The sequence below is a fragment of the Chiloscyllium plagiosum genome, unplaced genomic scaffold (genome assembly GCF_037043375.1).
Source record: "Chiloscyllium plagiosum isolate Xiang-an unplaced genomic scaffold, Cpla_swu_hap1 HiC_scaffold_1, whole genome shotgun sequence".
In the NCBI taxonomy this organism is placed as follows: domain Eukaryota; kingdom Metazoa; phylum Chordata; class Chondrichthyes; order Orectolobiformes; family Hemiscylliidae; genus Chiloscyllium; species Chiloscyllium plagiosum.
In genome coordinates, this window is record NW_028270139.1 from 75,516,035 (window position 1) to 75,542,657 (window position 26,623).

At 42.5% G+C, this 26,623-nt stretch overlaps 1 protein-coding gene across 6 annotated transcripts in view; it reads right to left on the reverse strand.

The window, feature by feature from the left end:
• lnx1 (ligand of numb-protein X 1) overlaps nt 1–26,623 on the reverse strand; it is a 217,848-nt gene that overhangs the window by 64,411 nt on the left and 126,814 nt on the right. For all 6 annotated transcript variants that reach the window (XM_043690856.2, XM_043690849.2, XM_087988144.1 and 3 more), the window contains 3 exons: nt 12,456–12,730; nt 9,868–10,014; nt 1,570–1,772 (listed from right to left, as the gene is read on the reverse strand). In XM_043690856.2, the coding sequence (XP_043546791.2) occupies nt 1,570–1,772; nt 9,868–10,014; nt 12,456–12,730 (625 nt within the window). The remainder of the gene's footprint in view (nt 1–1,569; nt 1,773–9,867; nt 10,015–12,455; nt 12,731–26,623) is intronic.

Here is a 26,623-nt window from a genome sequence, read left to right on the forward strand (position 1 = left end):
CTCCTTCAACACCAAGAGCTGCAGATATGTGGGAACACCACAACCTGAAAATTTCTCTAAGATACGCCATCACTGCTGTTAGGTCAAAATCCTGGATTTCCCTTCCTAACAGAATTGTTGGTATCCCGACATGGAATCAAAGATTATCAAGAAAAGGCAGGGAAGTGGCAGTGAAGGTTTTCAGATCAGCCATGATTTTATTGAATGGCAGTGCAGACTCGACTGCCAAATTGCCTACTTTTGTTCCTGCATTTTATAGAAACATAAAAGATAGGAACAGCAGGAAGCCATTTGGCTCTTCGAGCCTGCTCCACCGTTCATCATCATGATCATGGCTGATCATCCAACTCAATTGCCTAATCCTGCTTTTCTCCCTGTAACCTTTGATCCCATTCGCCCCGAGTGCTATATCTAGTCGCCTCTTGAACACATTCAATGTTTGGGCATCAACTACTTCCCGTGGTAATGAATTCCACAGGCTCACCACTCTTTGGGTGAAGAAATGTCTCCTCATCTTCATCCTAAACAGTTCATCCCGAATCCTCAGACTGTGACCCCGAGCTCTGGATGTAACCACCATCGGGAATATCCTCCCTGCATCTACTCTGTCTAGTCCTGTTAGAGTTGTACAAGTCTCTATGAGATCCCTCCTCATCCCTCCCTAATGGCCATCCCAGGAGTTGTCTGTTATAACTGGCAAGGCAGTGAAAGCCCTTATCATGGCTCCCATCTACATTGCTGTGACATCAAGCAGGCAGTCCCGCCTCTCCGAGGCAGTTGTCACCTCTGATTGAGTGCCATTTCACCTCTTGGCCAATAGTGTCATCTGAATTCCAAGTTTGTTTCATGAGCACAGTGCTACTTGAGGGCAGGGTCAGAGCCTAGAAACTATCCAGGCTTTGGGTCCCTGACCCTGCATTGAAAATCCAGTCAGCTAGCTTTTAATTAGGCACTTTACAGCTTAATAGATTCAAATGAATTCAACAATTTCAGTTTGCAACCTTTCTCCCCCATTCTGTTTTGGGATGGCAGCTGTCAGTGCATTGGATTGTCTCATTTATACCTTATCTGGAGACATTTTTGTTTCTTTACTTTTTCTATTACTACTCATCTGGTCTTTGACCATCAGCCTGCCTTCTACCTTATACAAAATTTAACCCCTTTGAATCTTTCCTCACTCTCCCCCACATCTTCGCTGCTGTACTTGTTTAAAAGCTGCAATTCTGATTAAATGTCATCAGTCTCAAATGTTAACTTACTTTACTTCACCACAAATGCATCCTAACTGGATGAATATTTCCAGCATCCAAAGTATTTTTCTTCGGTAAGTTCCTAGTGTTAACTGGATCATCAGGAAATGAGAAGGGTAAACAAAAAATGATTTCAAACAGGAAGTCAGTCGCACTATAAACACTAGTCTCCCAAGTCTAGCCAGTTTACCGAACATTGGAAATCAGGGGATGAACAGACAGTTCGACGAATGTCATTCTCTGGTTTGCAAAACACATACTACAAAGAACCTAAAGAAAGGAGTATCCAATTGATTCTTAGAGTCACAATGTGCAGTACCTCAAGAATCATGTCTCCTGGTAAAAGTCTGCCGTCTTTAGCAATGACACCATCTCGATAAATGTCTTGTATGATAATATTGTCCAAAGGAGTTTCACATCCTCCCACTATAGCAATGCCAAGGCTTTCATTTGCATTACAACGATTAATCTTGATACTTGTAACTTCACCATCGGGAATTAAATGATGTCGTCTGGGAAATACTGGAAGCATAAGAATAAACACGATTGAATGTCTCAGTCTGCCTTTGTTTTATCTCATTTATTATCTTGCATTGCGAATATGACCTTCAGCACACTAGTTCACAGTATGTTTTAGTGAAATATCAGTGTTGTGACTAAGCTAAACCATAGGACTGTCACAAATTTTGCATTTTCTACAAAAATGAGTTTATTGTTTGGAGGTATGTAACATTAAATATGCAACACTGGATTAACTAACTGCGTGTGGTAAGGTCATCAGGCAATAGACCCTCAATTCAGCAATGACCAAGCAACTGGCGCACAGAAACGAGCCTTTGGTTCAACAGCTCCATGCCAGAGTTTACGCTCTACACAAGACTCCTCTCATCACGCACCACCTGAATTGGAGAGAATCAAATGATTATTACAATTTAACTCCGCAGGAACCCAGCAGGTCTCTGTAGGACATCTCTGTTCATGCTTCACTACCCACACTTCAAACTTGGCTGCTTGGGCAGTACAACCTAACTTTGGGTGACTGGATGAAATATTTATTTCAAGGGATTGGAATAAAAGAACAAAGCAGCCTTTCTATAATTTTATACAGCTTTTGTGAGACCACACCAAGAGAACTGTGCCACGTATTGATCTTCATAAATAAGGAAGAGAGAGGCTGTTATCAGACCAACAAAGATATGCTTGATAATTGAAAACCAACTGAATATGATGTTAAGTCTCATAATATAGACATTTAAACTAATAGTTTAAACTAATAACTTGACATTTGGACTACCATGCATCTGGTATTAGAATGAGGAGTACTGAAACAGAAGAAGAGATGCTTTAGGTGTAGGAAGAGTAACAGATGGCAGCAGATGGCCATAGACAGATGTGGATAGTGAGAAGCTCCCTCTGGAGCAGTTTGCCCAGGAGCTAACTTGACCTTGAACTATTAATTAAATAAAAATATACGAAATGCAAGATGGAATTGGGCATCATACCAATTCAGTCAGCAGCAATCTCACAGCGGAGTCAGAAGGTAGAACATTCAAGTTAGATTCGAGAAACTCAAGCGTGACAATCCTAACTGATATCCCACTGCAGTGCCAAGGAAATGCTGCATTGGAAGAGGAGTTACCTTTCAGATGTAAAACCAAGGCTCTATCCACCTTCTTGAGCAATTATTCCATTATTTTAAAAGAGAAGCAGAGGAGTTATAGAGTTATAGAGATATACAGCACAGAAATAGACCCTTCGGTCCAACTTGTCTATGCCGACCAGATATCCTAAATTAATCTAGTCCCATTTACCAGCATTTGGCCCATATCCTTCTCAACCCTTCCTATTCATACACTCATCCAGATGCCTTTTAAATTTTGTAAGCTGCCACCACTTCCTCTGGCAGCTCATTCTATATCCACACCACCCTCTGTGAAAAAGTTGCCCCTTTGGTTCCTTTATCTGCTCTCATCCTCAACCTATGCCCTCTAGTTTTGAACTTCCCTACCCCTGGGAAAAGACCTTGTCTATTTACCCTATCCATGCTCCTCATGATTGTATAAACCTCTATGAGGTCATCCCTCAGCCTCTGATGCAACAGGGAAAATAGCCCTGTCCATTCAGCCTCTGCCTATAGCTCAAACCCTACAGTCCTGGCAACATCTTTGACAATATTTATCCTGTAACCAACATCTCTAAAAACCCACTGCTGTTTGTGGAAGCTGGCTAATGCAAAGAGGCTGTCAAATCTCTTACATGACAGTGTCTGGACCTCTGAAGTATTTAATTAGCTGTAATGTAGTTTGCAACAGCATGAATTTATGAATGATGCTATGTAGGTCAGCTGTGTTCCACAACAGTGAAACAAGCACAGTTGCTTAATAGTTACACGAGTTTAGACTCAGAAGTCAAGATTTCAAAACATGTGGAAGGTACTTAGTATGGGGGTGAGGGAGAGTAAATTGCAAAATGGCAAATGACCTTCAAAACAAACAAGTGGGAGGTTGGAAGAATACATACACTCTGCTTGGAAAATAAGGGTCGAAATGTGGTGGAGGAACACAATGGGTAGTAACTCAGAAATGGTTAAAGGTATGAGGTATGTCAAGACCATTTAAAGAAGGCATGAGGGTTCAATTCTAAAGAATCAAGTTGAAAACAGAGAAGTTGTTAAATTTGTATAGAACACTGGATTGACAACAGTTGAAGTACTGACAACAGATCTGGTCTCTATGTTTAAATAGTTGAATAAAGGTTTGGAGAAGGTACAAAACCAATTAATACAATGATACTGCAATGAAGAGGGTACAATAATTGGAAAGACTGAACAAATTAGGACACTTTTCTCCAGAGAAGAACTGAGAGAGGTTTTCAGGCATATGAAATATGTGATGAGAGTTTAAAAAGGTAATAAAAAGAGAATTTCCCAGTTGCTAGTGAGATCCAAACTATGTATGTTTTGTCTTATTTGCTCCTGGGAAACAGGGATTACTGACTAGCTCAGAGTATATTACCACTTTCTATTTGTTCTGAACAAGGTAATGGTGAGCTGTCTTCCTGAATCACACCAATCCGTGCAAAGTAGATACACCAACACATTGTTAGCTTGGAAGTTTTAGGATTTCAACTCAGCCATGAAAGAATGACAATATCTTTCCAAGTAGCAAGTGCATGAGTTGCAGGTCAATTTGCAGATAGTGGGTTCCCATGGATCTGCTGCCCTTGTTCTACCAGGGAATTAAAGTTAAAAATGTGAATGTTGCTGTTGAAGGAGCTGTGATGAGTTGCTGCATTGTATCATGTGGATGGTAAAAACAATGACTGCAGATGCTGGAAACCAGATTCTGGATCAGTGGTGCTGGAAGAGCACAGCAATTCAGGAAGCATCCGAGGAGCTTCGAAATCAGATGGTACACAATTCAGCCACTATCCAGTCGGAATGGAGTGAATGCTTAGTTTGGTTGATGGGGCATCAAGTAAGTGCTGCTTTGTCCTGGAGTATGGCACACCAAGTCTTTTTGGAGTTGTGGAGCATGGAGAGTATTCCATCACCCTCCTGACTTGTGCTTTGTAGACAGTGAACAGGTTTGAGGAGTCAGGACATGCATTTCTCAACTCAGGACTCCTGGCTTCTGACCTGATCTTATAGTCACAGCTTGTGGGAGGCACTTAGCTTTCTGGTCAATGAAAGCTCCCAGAATGTTGATAGTGGGCATATCAGTGAATGTCTTTGACTGGCCAGGGGAGGTGGTTAGATTCTTCCCAGTTGGGGATGGATATCAGTTAACACTTGACTCACACAATTCTATCTGCTACATATCTAGTCTGTGTTCAGATCTTACAACATGCAGGCATGGATGTCTTCATTATCTGGATTAGTGGTGCTGGAAGAGCACAGCAGTTCAGGCAGCATCCAAGGATCAGCGAAATCGACGTTTCGGGCAAAAGCTCTTCATCAGGAATAAAGGCAGTGAGCCTGAAGGGTGGAGAGATAAGCTAGAGGAGGGTGGGGGTGGGGAGAAAGTAGCATAGAATACAATGGGTAAGTGGGGGAGGGGATGAAGGTGATAGGTCAGGGAGAAGAGGGTGGAGTGGATAGGTGGAAAAGGAGATAGGCAGGTAGGACAAGTCCGGACGAGTCATGGGGACAGTGCAGAGCTGGAAGTTTGGAACTAGGGTGAGGTGGGGGAAGGGCAAATGAGGAAACTGTTGAAGTCCACATTGATGCCCTGGGGTTGAAGTGTTCCGAGGCAGAAGATGAGGCGTTCTTCCTACAGGCGTCTGGTGGTGAGGGAGCGACGGTGAAGGTGGCCCAGGACCTCCATGTCCTCGGCAGAGTGGGAGGGGGAGTTGAAATGTTGGGCCACGGGGCGGTATGGTTAATTGGTGCGGGTGTCCCGGAGATGTTCCCTAAAGCGCTCTGCTGGGAGGCGCCCAGTCTCCCCAATGTAGAGGAGACCGCATCGGGAGCAGCGGATACAATAAATGATATGCACCTTCATCACCTCCCCCACTCACCCATTGTACTCTATGCTACTTTCTCCCCACCCCCACCCTCCTCTAGCTTATCTCTCCACGCTTCAGGCTCACTGCCTTTATTCATGATGAAGGGCTTTTGCCCGAAACGTCGATTTCGCTGATCCTTGGATGCTGCCTGAACTGCTGTGCTCTTCCAGCACCACTAATCTGGTTTCCAGCATCTGCAGTCATTGTTTTTACCTCTGTCTTCATTATCTCACTAGCTGAATGGAAATGTTCATTGGACAGGGATCCAATGCCATTGTTCCTCAGTGATGGAACAATTGAAGGCAAGTGAGCTTTGGTGGCAGTGTAGTATAACAGGCTACAAAATAGAAAACAATCACAGGTACATCCAACAGGGAATTTACATGGTTTCCCACCAGCAGGGTATCTTTACCTGATGCGGCAATGCTGGATTTATCTCTGATAACATAAGAATGTAGACACAGGAAATGTGGTATTGAAGAATCCAACAGAACATTTATTCTGGTTCTTCGTTATATACAAACATTAGATTCACAGTCACAAAGGATGAGAATTTCCATATCCACAAGATGAGGTTGTTGCAAACTCATGGCAAAAATGAAAAAGATTGAGAAAATATTTACAATGTTTTCCTTAAGTTTTTAAAAGGTTCAGAATCTCATTAATGAGTGCTGACTATGTCATTTCCATACATTTACACCTTATTAGCAGCTCATCTATTTTTTACACAGTCCCCAGTTCTCCTCTGTATCCCTCAGAGATCAAAGGGTGCCAATTCCCAACACAGCAGATACCTGGAGGCAGCAACAGTTCACCAGTTGCTTCTCTCTACCTTCAATCAACTCAGTCTTCATTACAATGTCACTGCATGCACCCTGGACACTATCCTCTTCCACCTGCATCAATGTAAGCTGACACTGACAAACCACCAGCCTCACCATATCACCACTGCTTCTTTTAGCCCAATTGCTAGACCTTTAGGAGCTGAGAGTCACTTATGACTTGTATATTAATGCCAGGTCACTTTATGTGCAGGGACACAGACACATATCCCATGTATCTACAATTTAAAGTTCTTAACTTCATTGCTTAGCACTCACACACTTTGAGCTGATTTAAAGGCTGCCAGACTGTAGCTTGCATTGCTTTTAAGCACAGAGGGAAGGGTAGGCAGCTTATCACAGACTGAAGCCCTGAACACTCAAGGGCAAAGATGTAAGACCATAAGACATAAGGGAAGAAATTAGGCCATTCAGCCCACTGAGTCTGCTCCACCATTCAATTATGACTGATATGTTTCTCAGCTCCATTCTCCCGCTTTCTCCCTGTAACCTTGATCCCCTTGATACTCAAGAATCTATCTATCTCAGTCTCAATGACCTGGCCTCCACAGCCTTCTGTGGCAATGAATTCCATAGATTCACCACTCTCTGGCTGAACAAATTTTTCCTTATCTCTGTTCTAAAAGGTCTCCCCTTTACTCCGAGACTATGCCCTGGGGTCTAGTCTCTCCTATCAATAGAAACATCTTCCCAGCATCCACTCTGTCCAGGCCATTCAGTATTCTGTATGCTTCAATTAGATCACCCCTCATCCTTCTAAACTCCATCAAGCATAGACACAGAGTCCTCATATGTTAAGCTTTTCATTCCTGAGACTATTCTTGTGAACCTCCTCTGAACATATTCCAGGGCCAGTACATCCTTCCTGAGATATGGGGCCCAAAACTGCACACAATACTCCAAATGTGGTCTGACCAGAGCCTTATGTTTTGGCATGGCTCCACACTACATTAAAGACACATCTACAGCACGTGCTTATGTAGCAAACACCATGCATATGATTCAACTAAAAGACTGTGTAAGAGAGTCAAAGGGAGCAATCCTTAGATAGGCTGAGGAGTCTACAGTCAGAGATATCATTGCAGTCAGTTAATGGCTTATCGGATTCCAGTCCACAGGGTTAGCTACAGTCATTCAGGCACTTGCTTCAAGCAGAGTCCACAGCCGAGCATTCTTGCAGTCCTGGAGTTCAGCCCGAGTCAGTCCTGCAGGTCAAGTATAACTAGTTTGAGGATTACAGGTTGATCAGTTGGGATGATGTGGAGATATTGGTCTGGAAGCTGGGATGCTTTCCTATGGGACTGCTCTGCCAAGTCAGTCTGTTGTTGGGTCATATAACAGTTTCTAGATTAATGTGGTAATGGAAAAGCACAGCAGGTCAGACAGCATCCGAGGAACAGGAAAATTGAAGTTTCGGGCAAAAGCCCTTTCCTGATGAAGGGCTTTTGCCCGAAACTTCAATTTTCCTGTTCCTCGGATGCTGTCTGACTTGCTGTGCTTTTCCATCACCACATTAATCTAGACTCTGATCTCCAGCATCTGCTGTCCTCGCTTCCACCCTGTTGGGTCACATCAGTCCTGGGAGCGAGGGTGGAATGGTTTGGACTCATCAGGATGTATTTCATATAGTCTTTAGGAACGTAGAAGCTCAAGTCTGGACTGGCCACTGAGGGAATGATTGCAGGGAATAGAGGCAAGTGTAGATGGAGGCTTGGGTGTTGAGGTACAAGATAGTAGGTGACAGGGAGCTGCGGGGTGTGGGGCAATGGGAGGGTTGTTGTGGGGGGTGGGTTGGTGGTAGTCATGGTGTTTCACAAGTCACTATGAATTTCACCCTTGCATGAGATGATGCCTGGGGAATAACCAAATTGCAGTTAACAAATCCTGGACTCGGGATAAATTGAGGATATTACAAAATATCTACAGGGGTTAAATGGAAATGGGGTGAGGCTGAAAGGTCATTTGAGAGGGACACCACACAAGAGGGCATGAAGGATGGGGGAGGTGGACGGGGTTTGTTTGGCAAGGAAGGGGTGTCTGGGGTTTAAATATTGAACATTGCAGAGAGCATGAACGCTCACCTTCCCTGCTGTACAATCTCACCAGATGGGTCCCTAACAGACTGCCTGCCTAGTTAACAAGACGACACCTGGAAGACTGTAGGAGAAAAATAATTGACAGCAGCCATGATGGACCGTGTATCATGAATCTCATTGAAATGGAGAAATGAATCCCTGGAGCGTTGGAGGCTGAGGGGTGACCTCATAGAGGTTTATAAAATCATGAGGGGCATAGATAGGGTAAATAGGCAAAGTCTTTTCCTTGGGATTTGGGAGTCCAGAATTGGGAGTCCAGAATAGGTTTAGGGTGAAAGATATAAAAAGAGACGTAAGGGGCAACTTTTTCACGCAGAGGTTTGTATGTGTATGGAATGAGCTGCCAGAGGAAGTGGAGGAGGCTGGTACAATTGCAACATTTAAAAGGCATCTGGATGGGCATATGAATAGGAAGGGTTTGGAGGGATATGGGCCAGGTGCTGGCAGGTAGAATTAGATTGGGTTGGGATATCTGGTCATCATGGACGAGTTGGACCAAAGGGTCCGTTTCCGTGCTGTACATCTCTATGACTCTATTAGTTTTTAAAAAATGGGAAAATCCAGCCCTTAGTGTCTGGGCCAGCATGAAACTATTGGGTTAAAGATAACAGTGTGTTTTCAACAGAGCGCTATGCTCTAAGTGCCCTGAATTAAGAGGGATCTGAGACCATTATACCATCAGGTCACATACTATGATACAATGTTGATTCGACAAGCATGTCTCTTAAAGATATACTGACTGTGAGACATAACAAAACATTTAGAAGAAATGCTTGTACTCAGAATGCTTAGAACGCAGATCTCATTACCACAAAGACCAAGAGAGAGAAATAGCAAAGATGCACCTAAGGGGATGGTGGAGGGGTTTATGAGGAAGAAAGGAGGAGGATAAGCTGTCGATGAAGAAGGGGCAAGTCTGTGTAGGGCATAAACACAGGCAGTTACCTGTTGTGTCCACAGGCTTGCCTCTGCACGGTAAATACTTGGTAACTTTCTAATACTTCTTGAAATGCAAGTTTTTTTTCATTTTACTGCTGAGTCTCCATTTGTGCCTTAGATTTCTACTCTATTTACTAATTTTAAGTTGTTTCTCAAGATGATTTAACATGCACCTCTGCCTTTCTGTCCACTATCACTGGCATGAAGGAATCAAATCGAAAGTCTTTCTTTTACCTTCCTCATGAAATACAGCAGTCTGTATATCCTCTCTAGGATCACTGTCAACCGGATTTGGACCATTGGCTCTACGGAGGTAGCTGAAAGCACGGTTCAGCTTTTTAAAGGATCTGCTTCTTAAAGGAGTGCGTTCTAAAGGTTGGCCTGGGAGAAAATAGAAATTTAGGACATTATACAATTCATTATATTGTAAACCAACAAAGGACAGAACATGCAGGTTACAAAAAGATAAATACACATTACTTTGGTTATTGTATAATCAGCAAATTATATATTACATACCTATGATATGGACATGTGTTTTAATAAAGACTAACATAGACAGAATGTGATTTCATGTAGCTACATAACATTTTAGGTGGGGGTGTGTGTGTAGGTGTGGGTAGCAGGGGGAGGGTAGGGTAGTGGAGGGGGTCATTGCTGAAACAGCTGAGGATGGTTGAGCCTAGGACATATCTCTGCAGGAGTTTCTCAGTGTGTCTTGGAGCTGAATTGACTGATTTCCAACAACCACGACCATCTTCCTGTGTTCCAGGTATGACTCCAAGAAGCAGATGCCCCGATGCCCATTCTCTCCAGTTTATAATAGACCTCCTTGATTCCACACTCAATCCAAAGTTGTGTTGACATCAAGGGCTGTCACTCTTACCTCACATCTGGAATTTAGTGTTTTTGTCTATGTCTGACCCAAGGCTGTAATGAGATCAGGCCCTGAGTCGTCCTGAGCATCAGTGAGCAGGTTATTGCTGATCAATGCAGCTTGATAACATTACTAATGACCTCTCCCATTATTAGGGCAGTGACTGTCTGGTTCAATGGCCCTACATTTCATGCACAGGAGGTACAGGACAGTTTTCTACATCATTTGGTAAACGGCAGCATTGTAGCTGTACAGGAACAACCCGGCTGGGACCTTGGCTTACTCTGGACTATATCTTGAATAGAAAGTGAGGTCTGCAGATGCTGGAGATCAGAGCTGAAAATGTGTTGCTGGAAAAGCACAGCAGGTCAGGCAGCATCCAGGGAACAGGAGAATCGACGTTTCGGGCATAAGCCTGAAGAAGGGCTTATGCCCGAAACGTCGATTCTCCTGTGCCCTGGATGCTGCCTGACCTGCTGTGCTTTTCCAGCAACACATTTTCAGCTATATCTTGAATACTATTGCCAGGATATTGCAAGGGTTCATGGCCTTCATGGCAACTAGCCTTTACTTGATTTCACATGGAATGAAGCAAATTGGCCAAAAACTGACATCTGAGATGCTGTGGAACTCAGGAGGCAGCTGAGGTGGATTGTTCCCTCAGCAACTCTGATTGAGGTGGACACCAACACTTTCTGATGATCAGAGACGGTTGGTGGGGCAGTAATAGAATAGGTTAGATCTGTCCTACTTTTTGTGACAGGAAGTATCTGGAAAATTGTCTACATTACCGGGTTAGTATTGTATCTGTTCTGGAACATTTTAGCTCAGGGCATGGATTGTTCTTGGATACCTCTTCAGTACAACTACTGGAATATTGTCAGCTTTGTAAGCCAGCTCCTTCAGCCATTTTCACTATCAGCTGAAAATTAACATCTGTGATGCTGGGTATATGAGGAGAAGGTGAAGATATATCAATCTCACTCATCAGTTTGAGCTGAATGACATGCTTTGCCTTTTGGATGTCATATAGGCATCCTAATAGATGAAATGAAATAATATATTAAAAAAAGGTAGGTGCACAAAATATATACTTTGTCTTCTTTTACTTGCGTAAATGGAGAATAATGCCCCTGTCCTTCGAAGTGGTAAAGGTTGTGGATTTGGAAGGTGCTGTCAGAGAAGCCTTGATATGTTACTGTGATGCATCTTGGAGCTGGTACACACTGCTGTCACTATGTGGTGAAGGGTGTGATGTTAAAGATGGTAGAGAAGATGCCAATCAAGCAGGCTGCTTTTCCTGAATGGCCTCTTTCTTCTTGGAGCTGCACTCATGCAGGCAAATGGGATGCATTTCACTACACTGCTGACTTGTGCCTTGTGGATGGTAAGCAGGCTTTGTGGAGTCAGGTGGTGAATTATACTTCACAGAATTCCTAGACACTAACTCTACTCACTAGGGTTTACAAGAATAAGAGGTGGTTTCATTGAACCAGATAGGATTAGCCTTCATGGAGTAAATTCTGAGAGGATGTTTACCTTGTGTGAGAATCTAGGGCCAGAGCACATTGTCCCAGAGTAAAGTGCTGCAAATTTAAGTCTGAGATGAGGAGGATTTTTTTTCTCACAGAGGGTTGTGAGTCTAATGGTCTTATGACTTGCTTTAGTAAACCACAGTATTTATAATGCTGGCCCAGGTCAGTTTCTGGTCATTGGTAACACCAAGAAACTTGATGATTGGGGTTTCAGCGATCCTAGTGCCAATTATAATTGTCTTTCTTATTCCCTCTGAAAGGCAAGTAACTCGGCAAGTCAATCGGCCAGCCAGCCTTTCTCATTGGTCCACACCCAACACATTAACTCACCCCCATCTTTCAACCCACTTTTTGTTTTGTTCATTCCACAAACCCCCAAAAACCCTTGCAATGTTTAAAAGTATACTTACGTTTTTTGACACTATTCTTGCTGTGGACACTGGAATTGCTTTCTGACTGGCTGTCCTCTGTATTTGCAACAGATTCTGGATTTATTGGAACTGGGTCATTCGTCTTTAAGGCTGCAGCTGCAGATGCTGACAGTTGTGGAGAAAGCACTGGTGTGGCCATGTCATTGTTATTCGCAGCAGCCCCAGGGTCGAAATCTGTCTCACTTGTTGAAGAATCTTCTCGTGAATGTCTCTTGCGTACTCCTAACAGCCCACATTGGATTGCTCCTTTGCACCTGGAACAAAACTCAGATTTTCATAAACAGGTAAAATAATGGCAAACTTGTCATACTTGAAAAATAACTTAAACAAAACAGATACTTTGATTTGCTTCTGAAATGTCTATTTCCTTTATGATTCATAAGTTATCTGTCAGCTTGTGCACCAAATTCTGAGCTCCCACTCAAATTGTGCACTTTATTAAATCTCACAAAACCTAACCTAACAAGTGATTTAATTCAATTTACAAGCAGATTGATAGCTCAGGAATATGTAATCATGTTGCCATTCTGATGTGGGCAGTGTACATTTAAACATTGGTTGCAGGGATTCCTATCTTGATTGTGGCAATTCCGGCAATTCAGTAAGGCAGTCTTATCCCATAGCCATCAGAATAAATTCCAAAATATGCAAATGCTTTCGTTGTTACCAAAGTTCATGACTCAAAACTATCTTCCAGGAGGGCAATTTACTAATTTTCATCATTAATATGAGATATTCACATCCTGGTTAAAACACCAAGCAGTTTGACACAAAACAAACTTCAAGAAACCCATCAGACGCTAATGTGAAGTACATAAAAGAAATATAGTTCTAAATGGAAAATAGAACTAAAAAAGGTCAGTAAGTACCTTTAACAGTAAAATTATGAAATATGAAGAAACAGAATATGACTATTATACTTGATAGATGTTTCGTGTCTATTTGCGATATTAAATTTAAATGCTATCAATATGACGTCACAATCAGACACACACATGTATGCACACAGACAGCCAGACAATATTAATACATATTTATTGGATTTGTGAAGTACAGAGGATTAAAATCTCAGAAGATCATTACTTTTATAATGGATTGCACACTTGCTAATAGTTTATGAAAAGAACAAAAACATTAAATATTCTGAGCAGTAAGTTGCCAGAAAATTTCAGATCCAAAAAGCAAATGGAGCTAAAGAACAAGTAATAAACAACAAAATCTACACCTTAATCTGATTTTTAAACAGTTCATACATGGTGGCACAGAAAAGATGCAAAAACACACAGAACATGAACATATTATCAAATATATTAATGTTTCTCTGTGTTTGTTTGAATAACCCCTTCCCTTGGGGCTGGTAGCTTTGAGATTAATTTCTTTATGACTTCTTTCCACTGTTACCTTTTCTCATCATTAACTCTTGCTTTCAGTTATTTGTACTCTTTCTTTGATCATTCTATTCTTCCTCATCATCTCCATCAATTGTTGGTGAACATTCCGGTGCTTGATTCCTATGCACAGCTACCAGGAAACACCACTAGCTTCATGCATCATTTGTCAATCAGCCTATACTTCATTCACTTGAGCCACTTTTCTTTAGTGACCACATTTAAGGGATCCCTGTTGAGAATAAAATGACAATAAACAATAAAAAAGGAGAATAAACTACAATGAATGTTCTCCAGGAAACATTTTGATTGTGTGCTCTGTCTTTTTGTGATGAATCTTTCCTTTTATTACTTGCTATCTTAGGAGACATCCCATGTGAGAATCTTAACAAAAGTAAGGAATTCCAGAAAGAATAGCCAGTGAGACCAATGTGAAGTGATACATTTTGAATCCCCGTGAAGTGATACATTTTGGTGAGAACAATAAAGGCAGGCAGTGGGGCTGAAACAGTATAACCCAGAAAAAACAAAATATATCATGTACAGCACATGTACTGCAATCTAAAAGCATACAGGAACAGAAAATTCTGTGGGGAATCAATACAAATCTTTGATAGCATGACAAATGGATGAGATGTTAAAAAGCATGAGAGCCTTAACATTATTAATAGATGTGGAGAGAACAAAAGCAAGGAAATTCCATGAAACCTTTTGAACAACATTGATTAGGCTTCAGATGAAGTATTATTATAAGCACTGGTCATTGGTAAATCATATTCTGGATCAATGGTGCTGGAAGAGCACAGCAATTCAGGCAGCATCCGAAGAGCTTCAGCAAAATCGACGTTTCGGGCAAAAGCCCTTCATCAGGAATAAAGGCAGAGAGCCTGAAGCGTGGAGAGATAAGCTAGGGGAGGGTGGGGGTGGGGAGAGAGTAGCATAGAGTACAATGGGTGAGTGGGGGAGGAGATGAAGGTGGTAGGTCAGGGAGGAGAGTGTGGAGTGGATAGGTGGAAAAGGAGCTAGGCAGGTCAGACAAGTCCGGACAAATCAAGGGGACTGGAAGTTTGAAACTAGGATGAGGTGGGGGAAGGGGAAATGAAGAAGCTGTTGAAGTCCACATTGATGCCCTGGGGTTGAAGTGTACCGAGGCGGAAGATGAGGTGTTCTTTCTACAGGCGTCTGGTGGTGAGGGAGCGGCGGTGAAGGAAGCCCAGGACCTCCATGTCCTCGGCAGAGTGGGAGGGGGAGTTGAAACTTTGGGCCACGGGGCGGTTTGGTTGATTGGTGCGGGTGTCTCGGAGATGTTCCCTAAAGCGCTCTGCTAGGAGGTGCTCAGTCTCCCCAATGTAATGTAGAGGAGACCGCATCGGGAGCAACGGATGCAATAAATGATATTAGTGGATGTGCAGGTAAAATTTTGATGGATATGGAAGGCTCCTTTAGGGCTTTCCTTAGAGGTGAGGGAGGAGGTGTGGGCACAGGTTTTACAGTTCCTGCGGTGGCAGGGGAAAGTGCCAGGATGGGAGGGTGGGTCGTAGGGGGGCGTGGACCTGACCAGGTAGTCACGGAGGGAACGGTTTTTGCGGAAGGCGGAAAGGGGTGGGGAGGGAAATATATCCCTGGTGGTGGGGTCTTTTTGGATGTGGCAGAAATGTCGGCGGATGATTTGGTTTATGCGGAGGTTTGTAGGGTGGAAGGTGAGCACCAGGGGCGTTCTGTCCTTGTTACGGTTGGAGGGGTGGGACCTGAGGGCGGAGGTGCAGGATGTGGACGAGATGCGTTGGAGAGCATCTTTAACCACATGGGAAGGGAAATTGCGGTCTCTGAAGAAGGAGGCCATCTGGTGTGTTCTGTGGTGGAACTGGTCCTCCTGGGAGCAGATACGGTGGAGGCGGAGGAATTGGGAATACGGGATGGCATTTTTGCAAGAGGTAGGGTGGGAAGAGGTGTAATCCAGGTAGCTGTGGGAGTCGGTAGGTTTGTAAAAAATTTCAGTGTCAAGTTGGTCGTCACTAGTGGAGATGGAGAGGTCCAGGAAGGAGAGGGAGGTGTCAGAGATGGTCCAGGTAAATTTAAGGTCAGGGTGGAATGTGTTGGTGAAGTTGATGAATTGCTCAACCTCCTCGCGGGAGCACGAGGTGGCGCCAATGCAGTCATCAATGTAGAGGAGGAAGAGTCATATCTAAGCCACACAAGACCCAGGCAATGATCATCTCTTATGACAGAATCTAATCATCTCAGAGTCGTACAGCATGGAATCAGAGTCTTGGTTCCAACCAATCCATGTCAAACATAATCCCAAACTAAACTAGTCCCACTTGCCTGCTCCTGGCTCATATCCCTCCAAATATTTCCTATTCATTTTCTTATCCAATTGTCTTGTAATTGTACCCACAACCACCACTTCCTCCAAAGGTTCATCCCATACGCAAACCACCCTTGGTGTAAAAAGTTTGTCTCCATGTCTTTTTAAAATCTCTCTCCTCTCACCTGAAAAGATGTGCCCCCCCCCCCCCCAGTTCTGAAATTTCCCATTCCAGGGAAAAGACAGCTACCACTAATCCTACCTATATCCCTCATGATTTTATAAACTTCTTTAAGGTCACCTCTCAATCTCCTACACTCCAATGAAAGAAGTCCCTCTCTTAACATTCCACAGCATTATCATTGCTGAGTCCCCCAACATGAACATATCAAGATTATGATTGACCAGAGCTGAACTGGACATGACATATAAATGCGACGATAAGAGCAGGTCCTGAGCTAGGAATCCTGCAGCAACTATCTCATCTCCTGACAAAGTCTCTCAGCCATCTATATGGCACAAAGTCAGGAGAGTGATGGAATTGATTCCAGTTGCCTGGATAAGCACACCACCAACAACACTCAGCAGAAACTCAATGTTATCCAGGACAAAAGCAGCCTGTTTGACTGGCACTCCATCCATCACCTTCATCACTCACTACCTCCTGCAAGTGCTGTTTTGTGCAGTCAAGAGAATCTGGCATTGCTTTCTTCAGAGCTGAACAAGTTAAGGCAATATATTAGAGTTGATCAAAATTATAAATGATTTGGACAGAGTTTATAAGGGGAAATTGTTTCCAATGGCTAAGGACACAGATTTAAGATCATTGGAAAATGAATCAAAGACGGCACGAAGGGGAAAAAAAAACACAGTAAGGTGAAAGGGTGGTGCAAACAGACTAAAACATTTAAGGGAAAGTGGATGAATACGTGGAGAAAAATTACCTAGCAATGGGAAAGTGCAGTGGTGTGGGACTGATTCATTTCATGATTTTTTTAAAATTAAATGCTCCTGCAGTTTCTCCTTGTTATCATTCAGTAAATTCTGAAATTTAGCACTCAAATTGCTTGCTGTAACTGGCAACTACACTAAAATTCTACCTGCACATTTTAACTTCTTACTGCGCTGTCAATAGTAACACCTACCCATAAGAAGGATCTGTTGCTAATTTAGCATTTGGCCGAACTATCATTGCCATTTGTAATTGGGAAAGTGCCCAGAGGCTAAATGAATCATGGTGAATATCAAGACAGTTCATTCTTTAGGCGCACAAGTCAGCTTTGGTGATTTGTCTGTATTCTGCACACTAAGGGGATTAATTAGCTCAGTTGGCTGGATGGCTGGCTACGACGCAGAGAAATGCGAACAGTTTGGTTTCAATTCCTACACCAACTGAGATTACTGTGAAGGTCTGTCCTTCTCAACCTCTCCCCTTGTCTGAGGTACGGTGACCATCAGGTTAAACCAGATATCTCTAATGAAGGGGGAGGTGATGGCTTTGTGGTATTATGGCTAGACTGCTAATCAAAAGATCAGGGAAAATTCTAGGACCCTGGTTAATTTTCCTTAAAAGTTGCTAAAACCTACAGGGGGTGCGGTGACTGGTACTAATAGAGTTGGTCCTGACCTGAAGACTTCTGCACAAACCCATTTCTCCCAGTCATGGTGTACTGATAGGCATTCCTTAGGATATAATATGGTTAACAGAATAAACAGAGGATACACAGACAAACTGCTGAAAGAGGGAGTTGGCAGAGGCCAGTAGGACACAAAGTCCCCCCCACAGGTGTTCAAGGGATAATTATTCAGCCAGACCATCAGTATGTATGGAGGTGATTGTCCTTCACTAAGAAAGGCTTCACTGAATTGTGCCACCTCTACAACTGATACCTGGGGATGAATGCAGTGGTCATAGTGATGGACTGTCTGCTGGATGGACAACTGGTGTCAAACCATGTGGTCACTTCCAGGAAGGCGGTAGTTCCCAGCGAGTACTGGGTGCAAATTGTTGCCAATTCCTTTTGGAGGCTGATTGTTAAGTCTCTCATACCCCTGACTGATTGGTATCTTTCCGGTTCTGGCTGTGACCCCGGAAGCAGTGAGCACTAGCTGTGCTGCTGGGGGTGGGAATCTGGCTTGGATACATTTATTCAATTGAATAAATTATTCGGTTGTGGACGTTTTTGGCTAGGCCAGCATTTATTGCCTATCCCTAATTGGCTAGAAGGCAGTTAAAAATCAGCCACATTGCTGTGGTTCTGGAGTCACACGTGGACCAGACCAGGTAAGGATGACAATTTCCATCCCTAAATGACATTAGTGAACCAGATGGGTCTTTCCCAACAATTAAAAATGATCTTAATGAACTTCCCAGAGTTCAAATGAATTGAAATTCCCCCATCTGCTATGGCAGGATTTGAACCCAGGTCCCCAGAATATTAGTTGGTCCCTAGATTAATAATCTGGTGATATTACCACTAGGGCCATTGCTTCCTCTGGTAACAGGGCCCCAACTTGCATCTTCCCACCGTTATACACTGCTCCACCTCCAGTCTGCCCGTGGGTGCAGCATTGTGTTGCTGTCCAGAACAGAATGTTTGCCAATGGCTGGGAAAGTGATAATCACCACGAACTTTAACCTGTCCTCTTTCCAGGCTGGAGGTGGATGTGGAACTGGAGTTAGGCATGGTATTGCACTGTTAGCCATCCTCTGTTGCACAAAGCAAGTTACTGACGGTGCACCAAGAGAGCTGACTACTTTCCATTCTGTCTTGTCAGACAGAAGCAGACAGCCGATCACCTGGCTTCAGGGTGACTGCAGGCTTCCGCATGGAGGAGGCAGGCAGCTTGGCTAGCCCTCTATTGGCTGAACATCTATTCTGACTGAGAAACTAGTAAATGCAGTCTCCACGACCTATTCACCAACAGCCCTAAACACTTCATTCTGTCAGTAACCAGTACCCAATAGGCAACACTGCAAACTGAAAGCCACCACAAATAAACAATCCAACCAATCAACATGTACCACATGCATACACCAATGAATCATCCTTGTGTTTTTCTTTAGTGTCGGTATATTATGTGCTTTTTCCTCTCTTGGTGCTCCTAAACAGTTACTTCAGTGACTGCAACATGGCTGGCGGAACATAGGAAGAGGAGCAGACCATTGGGCCCCTCGACCCTCCGCCATTCAGCAAGATTATAGTTGATCATCTAACCTAATGCTACCTTTCTCCACTGTTCCTTGATGTTATTAGTCTCCAGAAATCTATGGATTTCTACCTTGAAATTTCTTAATGGTTGAGCTTCTATAGCTCTCTGGGATAGAGAATTTCAAAGATTCACCACAGTACAACTGAAGAAAAATCTTGTTATCTCAGTCTTAATCTCAGAGTAAGGAGTAGGCCATTTATGGCCCCTGGTTCTAGAGTCACGAGCCAGGGGAAAGCATCTTATCCATATCCACCTTCACACCTTGCAAGAATTTTGCAGCTTTCAATTAGGTCACCTCTCATTCTTTGAAACTCTAGAGAATGCATACCTAGTTTTCTCAATCTCTCAAGAAATTCCTGCCGACTGAGGGATTAATCTGGGGAGTCTCTATCGCATTCCTTTTAAGACACATACATCTGTCTTCGACAAGATGATCCAAACTCTCTATACGGTACTCCAGGTGTAGTCTCACCAAGGCTCCAAGCAATTGCAGCAAGTCTCTTTACTCCTGATACTCAAAGCCTCTTGTGATGAAGGCCAACGTTCCATGTGCTTTCCTTGTTGCTTGTTGCATCTGCATACCAATCTTTACTGATTCATGAACATGGGCAACCAGCATCAATATCAACATTCCAAAACTGTCACTATTTAAGAAATACTCTTTGTTTCTTTTATTTTGACCAAAGTGGATAAAGTTACACTTAATCACATTATACTCCAAATGCCGTGTTCTTGCTTATTCATTTAGTCAGCACAAAATCTTTTGAAGCCTCCTTGCACTCTCCTCATAATCCAGTTTCCCACCAGTTTTATGTCATCAGCAAACTTGGCAATGTTACATTTGATCCCCACATATACATTGTTTCACAGATTCACATTAGAGAGGAAGGCTGACTTCCATGGGGAGCAGATAGTTATGTAGAACAGGTTTGAGCATCTCTGGGTCGAGAAGGGTAAGGGGCCTGGCAGAAGACTGCGCCACCTCAGCATTTTGGGCTGTACCACTGATAAGCACAGTGCTGGCACTGACAAAGTGAAAATGAGGAGAGGACAAATATTACCACCCAAAGAGAGGACAGCAGGATTGTGCTTCTCTGAGAAAGTGTATGAGGTAAACCTGGGTTTTCAGAAGGCATTTAATAACCTTCAGTGAGAAAGGTTACCATACAAAATAATATTCAGGACAATACATTAGCATGGACAGAGGATTGGTTACAGACTTTCATGGACTAAACAAAGTTTTAAAGGATACCTCTGACATGAAATGCCTGTCATGGTCACCTGACAAGGTCAGATAACCCACACGGATGGTACAGAACATTGTGCAATCATCAGCAAATATCACCACTTCTGATCTTATGATAGAGGGAAGATCATTGATGCCATTGAAAGTTATTACTAGATGAAAACAAAAGACATGTGGTCCATCTTGCTTTGAGAAAATTCACATAATATTTGGGAGAACAAGGAGAGTGAAATAAAGGCAAGAAACAGAAATAACAGCTAATAGGGGAGAAAGAACACATCACACAGACAGAGCGTACACCCAATAGGCCTCAACGTGGCCAGGTTCTACTGTATCTTTTATTCTTACTATATGCTTGCCTTATTATTCTACTTTTTAAAAAAAACGTTTGTTCTAAATTGCATTCAGTTACTGCAGTCAAGGCAAGTGTCAGAATATACTGTCCAAAATAATATGTTGGCTGCTCCCTTGGCCCTTGTTAATTTAAACACCATTTCCCACATTATTTACAATACTGCACCTGAATAAACCCACCGCGTGTTCCTGTTGTACCATGTCTGATGCAGTGCTTTTATTGGCCTGAAACTGCAATCTTACGGACTTAAATAATATGCAATGCAATTTACTGTGACAAAAGACTTTTGTGCTCTTTTCCCTCTCCTGGTAATCTTGTGCGCCTCGTCCTACGACATAACATTTCTATAAGTAATTGTGGTTTGGGCACCAAACAATGATTATGAATCAATTCTATGAAAAGCAGATTGGCAGGATTAACAAAAGTTTCCTATAGTTCCACTGGAGTAGGCAAACCCAATGCTGAAGTGTACAGAGGCTTTGAAATATAGTGGCCACAAGTGTTAAAGGTCCTGGCCTGTGGAGCAGCCATTTCATTAAAAACAGAGGGTTTCTCATCAATGACTGTGAAACTTTCAGTCTTCTGCCCTTGGCTTCCCCACCCTCAGGCTACTTCAGTTCCCCTTATTAACTTGAAAAATACTGAAAGTTGTGTTATAACAAGTGATATCACAATCAGTGTAAAGTTTCTGCTCAGGAGATATTTTGCACATCTGCATCCTAAACATCTTAAAAGAAACATTACTGAAGGTATTTCACTTCTACCCAAGCCCCTAACTCCAACCGATCTTCTGACATTAACTGTTGCTATGTTGTAGGTGGGCTCCTGGCCTCTGTAGGGGTGTTTTGGCAGATTGAGAATGGACTCTTCTTGAAGCAAGCCTCAGAGATCAGTCGATTTGCAAGAGACTCAAAGCTGCCAGTAAAACAGCCTGTGGAACATATTTCTCAGTGAACAACTGCCAGGACAATACCACCAAAGCAGATTGACAGCACACACACCAGCCCCAGCTGTAATCTAGCCACTAGGGACTAACATGTATTCTCTACGTCCAATGTTGAAGGACATAACTCAATGATGATTTGTATCATCTGCAGCTGGTTCCCTGAGCAATTCACCACCCTTCCAATTGACAGGGGAAGAACTTATGATTAATATTCGCATTACCATAATTTTTTTCTGATGCAGAGTATTTAAGGGTTCATGATTATTTAAAGGGATGTCTTCCCTCTAAAAGTTATGAATCCAGTTAAATGAATTGCAGACAAAGTGAGGCCAGTGGGAATCCACAGGGAGGAGTTTCTTCACTGATTGGTCCCAGGACTTTACCATGGGACATCTTTTAAGGTTCACAACCAATGCTGGAAAGCAATAGCCAAAACAGATACAGCACTAGATTGAACTCTCAGGCCAAAAACAGGGAAAAAACCATTTTATTATTTTCAAAGACTTTGGCCAGGTTTCACTTAGTATATGGTGTCTAGTACTGACATAAAGAGTCAGAATTATTTACAGCACAGACAGGGCTAACAGCCTTTTGTGTCCATGCTGGCAATACAGGAGAATCAGAGAGACTTTGCAGAAGTTCAGATGAGAGTTACAAGAATGATAGTCAGCTTTAAATACTTAAAGTTACACAGTTGGAATTAACAAGCTGGTTTACAGATGCAGAGACTCTAGGCTGGTTTGATTGAGCTGTTTAAAATAATAAAAGTTCTACACTATGTTCAAACTGACTGATTGCAGCGGTTCAAGAAGGCAGCTCACCACCACTTTCTTAAGGGCAAGTAGGCACAAGCCAGTGACACACACATCCCATAAGTGAATTAAAACAAAATTAATTAACAGTGAAAAATGCCCAGGCATCATGCATACAGATTATCCAAATGTACACTAGATTAGATTTCAGAAAATTTTTCTTTTTCCAAACAATGTGTGACTATAAGTTTGCATACAAGCTCCACTTTGTGAGGTAAGTGCTGATTCATTGCTTGTCTTTTTGGCATACAGAAGTAATGAGTAATAAAATCATGATCAATGTGGATTTCTGGATGAGATTTTGACTGCCTAAGAGGGTCAGAGAGGAGCTTTCCAGATCATCTTGTTCTGAATTAATCTTTAAGGTTTTTTTTGTCTTTTCAGGGAGATGATCTAGCTCCTGGTGCCTATAGCTGGTGCAGGAGGAAGGGGGGAGTGGTTTATTGTTAAGCATTAATACTTGAGGGCATCATGACAACAGGTTCCATGGACAAGTTGGTTTTCCCCAGTCCATCACTTCCATAGATCCCTCTGGCCTCTTAAATAATGAATCTGTTGTCAATTAAGCTGCAGTGACCTTCCATCCTGTCACCTTAGGTGTCCTAGAGGCATTCAAATTGCACCATAGTGCACCGTACATACATTCCCATAAACTTGGGATCAGGGTCAGGCTCAGGGCCACAGATATGTCTCAAAACCTCTTCAGTAATTTTATGGCTTTATATTAAAATGTATTTTATAGGTACTGCTTACCCTGGACACCATACAGTGACATAGTTAAAGCTACAAATCAGTTCCAAACCTGCTCCATCAGCAAATCTGAGGAATATTAATTCTTTTCTGCCGGTGGGGCAGGATATAATCCTGCCAGTCTTGCTTACTATGAGGTTGTGATGTTTACACTTAGGGATACCCTTAATATTGCAGTATCTACAGTTGACGTTACGAATTATGGCTAAGGTAAGACTGTCAGGTTGTTCAGCATTGAGATGTCAAGAGGAAGATAGCAACAAAAATTAAAATATACTGTACTGGAAATGCAAACCTAGTCAATTAGCATTAATTTAAAAACAAACAGATTTTGATAATTCTAAGTAGTGCATTTCATCAAGACAAAATGAAGAGTTACATATCCAAAACATCTTTTCTCTTCCTAGATACTTTAGACTTCCAATGTTTTCCTTTTATTTTGTTGAGTAAAATGTTGCATCTGGTGAGTGGATATCGATGCCAATGATTGCTTTAAAATGCATTTTTGAACTTAATTAAATCAACTTAAGCTTTCACTGGTGCATATTATGTGATCTACACCTTCTCAAATTCCAACATCTGTTAAATGTGTTTGACACAAAGTTTGGAAAATTACATTAAGACAAAAGTCTTTAGGATCCAGAAAGAAAAATACCTAATCAAATGGATATGTTTTATTAGGCAATCGTAAAAACGTCCAATATTTTTAGGTTGGCTTCCAAATTGAATCTGAACAAATGCTGTTCCAACTGAACTCATCGTGACTCAAGCCCATGGTAACCCTTACCTGCCTTGTATACTGAAATTAGGAAAGGTTACATGAATATGGGTCACCTATTTATTTATAGTTCATATTTTATCTTGCAAAATCTTTTCAAATCATATTAAAGCAAATGCTGAATTTTGAAACATGACTATATTGCAGATGTTGTCACCCCTTGCAAGCATTTGGTCAATGTTGCATTACCTCAAGCAAAAAATGGTTACACAACAATTGGAAATCATATTCATAAGGTCATATGTTCATTAAAATGTTTTCAAATAAGTCTGCACATTAAATTGGCAGATGTTTGCTTTTGTTTTATGCTTTCATGGGACGTGAGCACCACTCACAGGACCAGTATTTGTTGCTGACTCCTAACTGCCATTTCAGAGGGGCAATTAGGAGTCAACCACCTTGCAGTGGGTCTGGAGTCACATGCAGGCCAGACCAGGCAAGTATGGCAGATATCCATTCCAAAATAAGACAAATGACCAAATTGGGTTACTTGAACAACCAGTGAGAATTTCATGGTTACCATTATGAAAACTAAATTTCAGACTTTATTAATTGGATTTATATTCCACAAAACTCCATTTGAGCACATGTCCCCATAGATCGAGCTGGAACTCTGGATCATCAGTTCATCAACAATATCACTGTGTCTCCATTTCCACTTTGTGTGCAAGAATCAAACTCAAAAAAATAAGTCTAATCATCAATCTGAAATGTTAACCCTTTACGTGTGGTTCTACTTTGGTTGTGTTAGCACCACAGACTGATGTCTGTATTCCATTATCATCTATTTTCATTATGATGAAGTGGTTAACAATCTGATAATGACCAGATAACATCTTTATGATGGACCAAAACTCTGAGGTGGACTTGAATCAAGGAACTGGCAGCTCAGGGGCAGGAGTACTACCATCTGAGTGACAGCTGACGTAAATACTTCAAAGACATTGCCTGAAGCGTTGCCGATTTAGTCAAGACTAATGCATATGGGTCATAATCTCGAAAGAGATCAGTAAATGTCACATATTCAGGAAGCAAAAATCATATCCACAGTGAGACGCAGCCAAGTGAGTAGATAAACTTCGAGGAATTGGGAGGCAGTGTGGGAATTCAGTGGAGAGGGAAAAAGGGGCTTTTTGCTTGCTTTTTTGGCTCATAGCTTATGAGGTCTTTTTACAGGATAAAAAGGATTGGGGCCCAGCACGAGAGAGAGTTGCATCACAAGAAAACTAAACTCATTGGCTGGTAATAGCTGTTAATTTAATTACCTCCTAAAGGATACTTGCAGATTGAAAGTAAATAAGAGAAATATTTACAGATTAAAGTACCAGTAAGAAATTCTTTTTAAAGTCAACTTGAGTACTAAGTAAATAAAATAGAAATGCCAGGCCAGGCAATATATTGTAAGTACATGATGTGGGAGCTGATGGACCCCATCGTGGCTCATAGTGACCACATCTGGAGCAAATATTGGTTGCTTGAAGACCTCTGGCTCAGTGATGATGAGTTGGAATCTAAGCTTCAAAGAGTGTGACACATCAGGGAGGGAGAGAGTTACCTGGACACTGTTTCAGGAACAAAAACAGAAATTGCTGGAAAAGGTGAGTAGGTCTGGCAGTCTCTGTGGAGAGTTAACATTTTAGGTCCACTGACCCTTCCTCAAAACTCTGCATTTCGGGAGGCAGTCACAGCCCTTACATTAACTACCTCAAATTCAGAGTCGAGTGTGTGGTGCTGGAAAAGCACAGCAAGTCAGGCAGCATCCGAGGAGCAGGAGAATCGACATTTTGGGCATAAGCCCTTGATCAGGAATGAGGCTTGTGGGCAGGGGGGGGCTGAGAGATAAATTGGAGTGGGGTGGGGCTGAGGGGTGGAGAAAAGGTAGATGGGAATGTGATAGGTAAATGAAGGTGTTGGTGGAAGTGATAGGTCGGAGAGGAGGGCGGAGCAGATAGGAGGGAAGGAAGATGGACAGGTCACAGGGCAGTGCTGAGTTGGAGGCTTGAGAATGGGATAAAGTGGGGGGGGGAGGGGAAATGAGGAAACTGGTGAAATCCACATTGATCCCGTGTGGTTGCAGGGTCCCAAGGCAGAAGATGAGGCGTTCTTCCTCCAAACGTCTGGTGGTTAGGGTTTGGCGATGGAGGATGCCCAGGACGTGCATGTCATTGGCGGAGTGGCAGGGGGAGTTGAAGTGTACAGCCATGGGGAGGTGGGGTTGATTGGTGAGTGCGTTCCAGTGATGTTCTCTGAAATGATCCGCAAGTTGGCGTCCTGTCTCCCCAATGTTGAGGAGACCACATCGGGTGCAACGGATATAGTAGATGACATTTGTGTGAGTACAGGTAAATTTC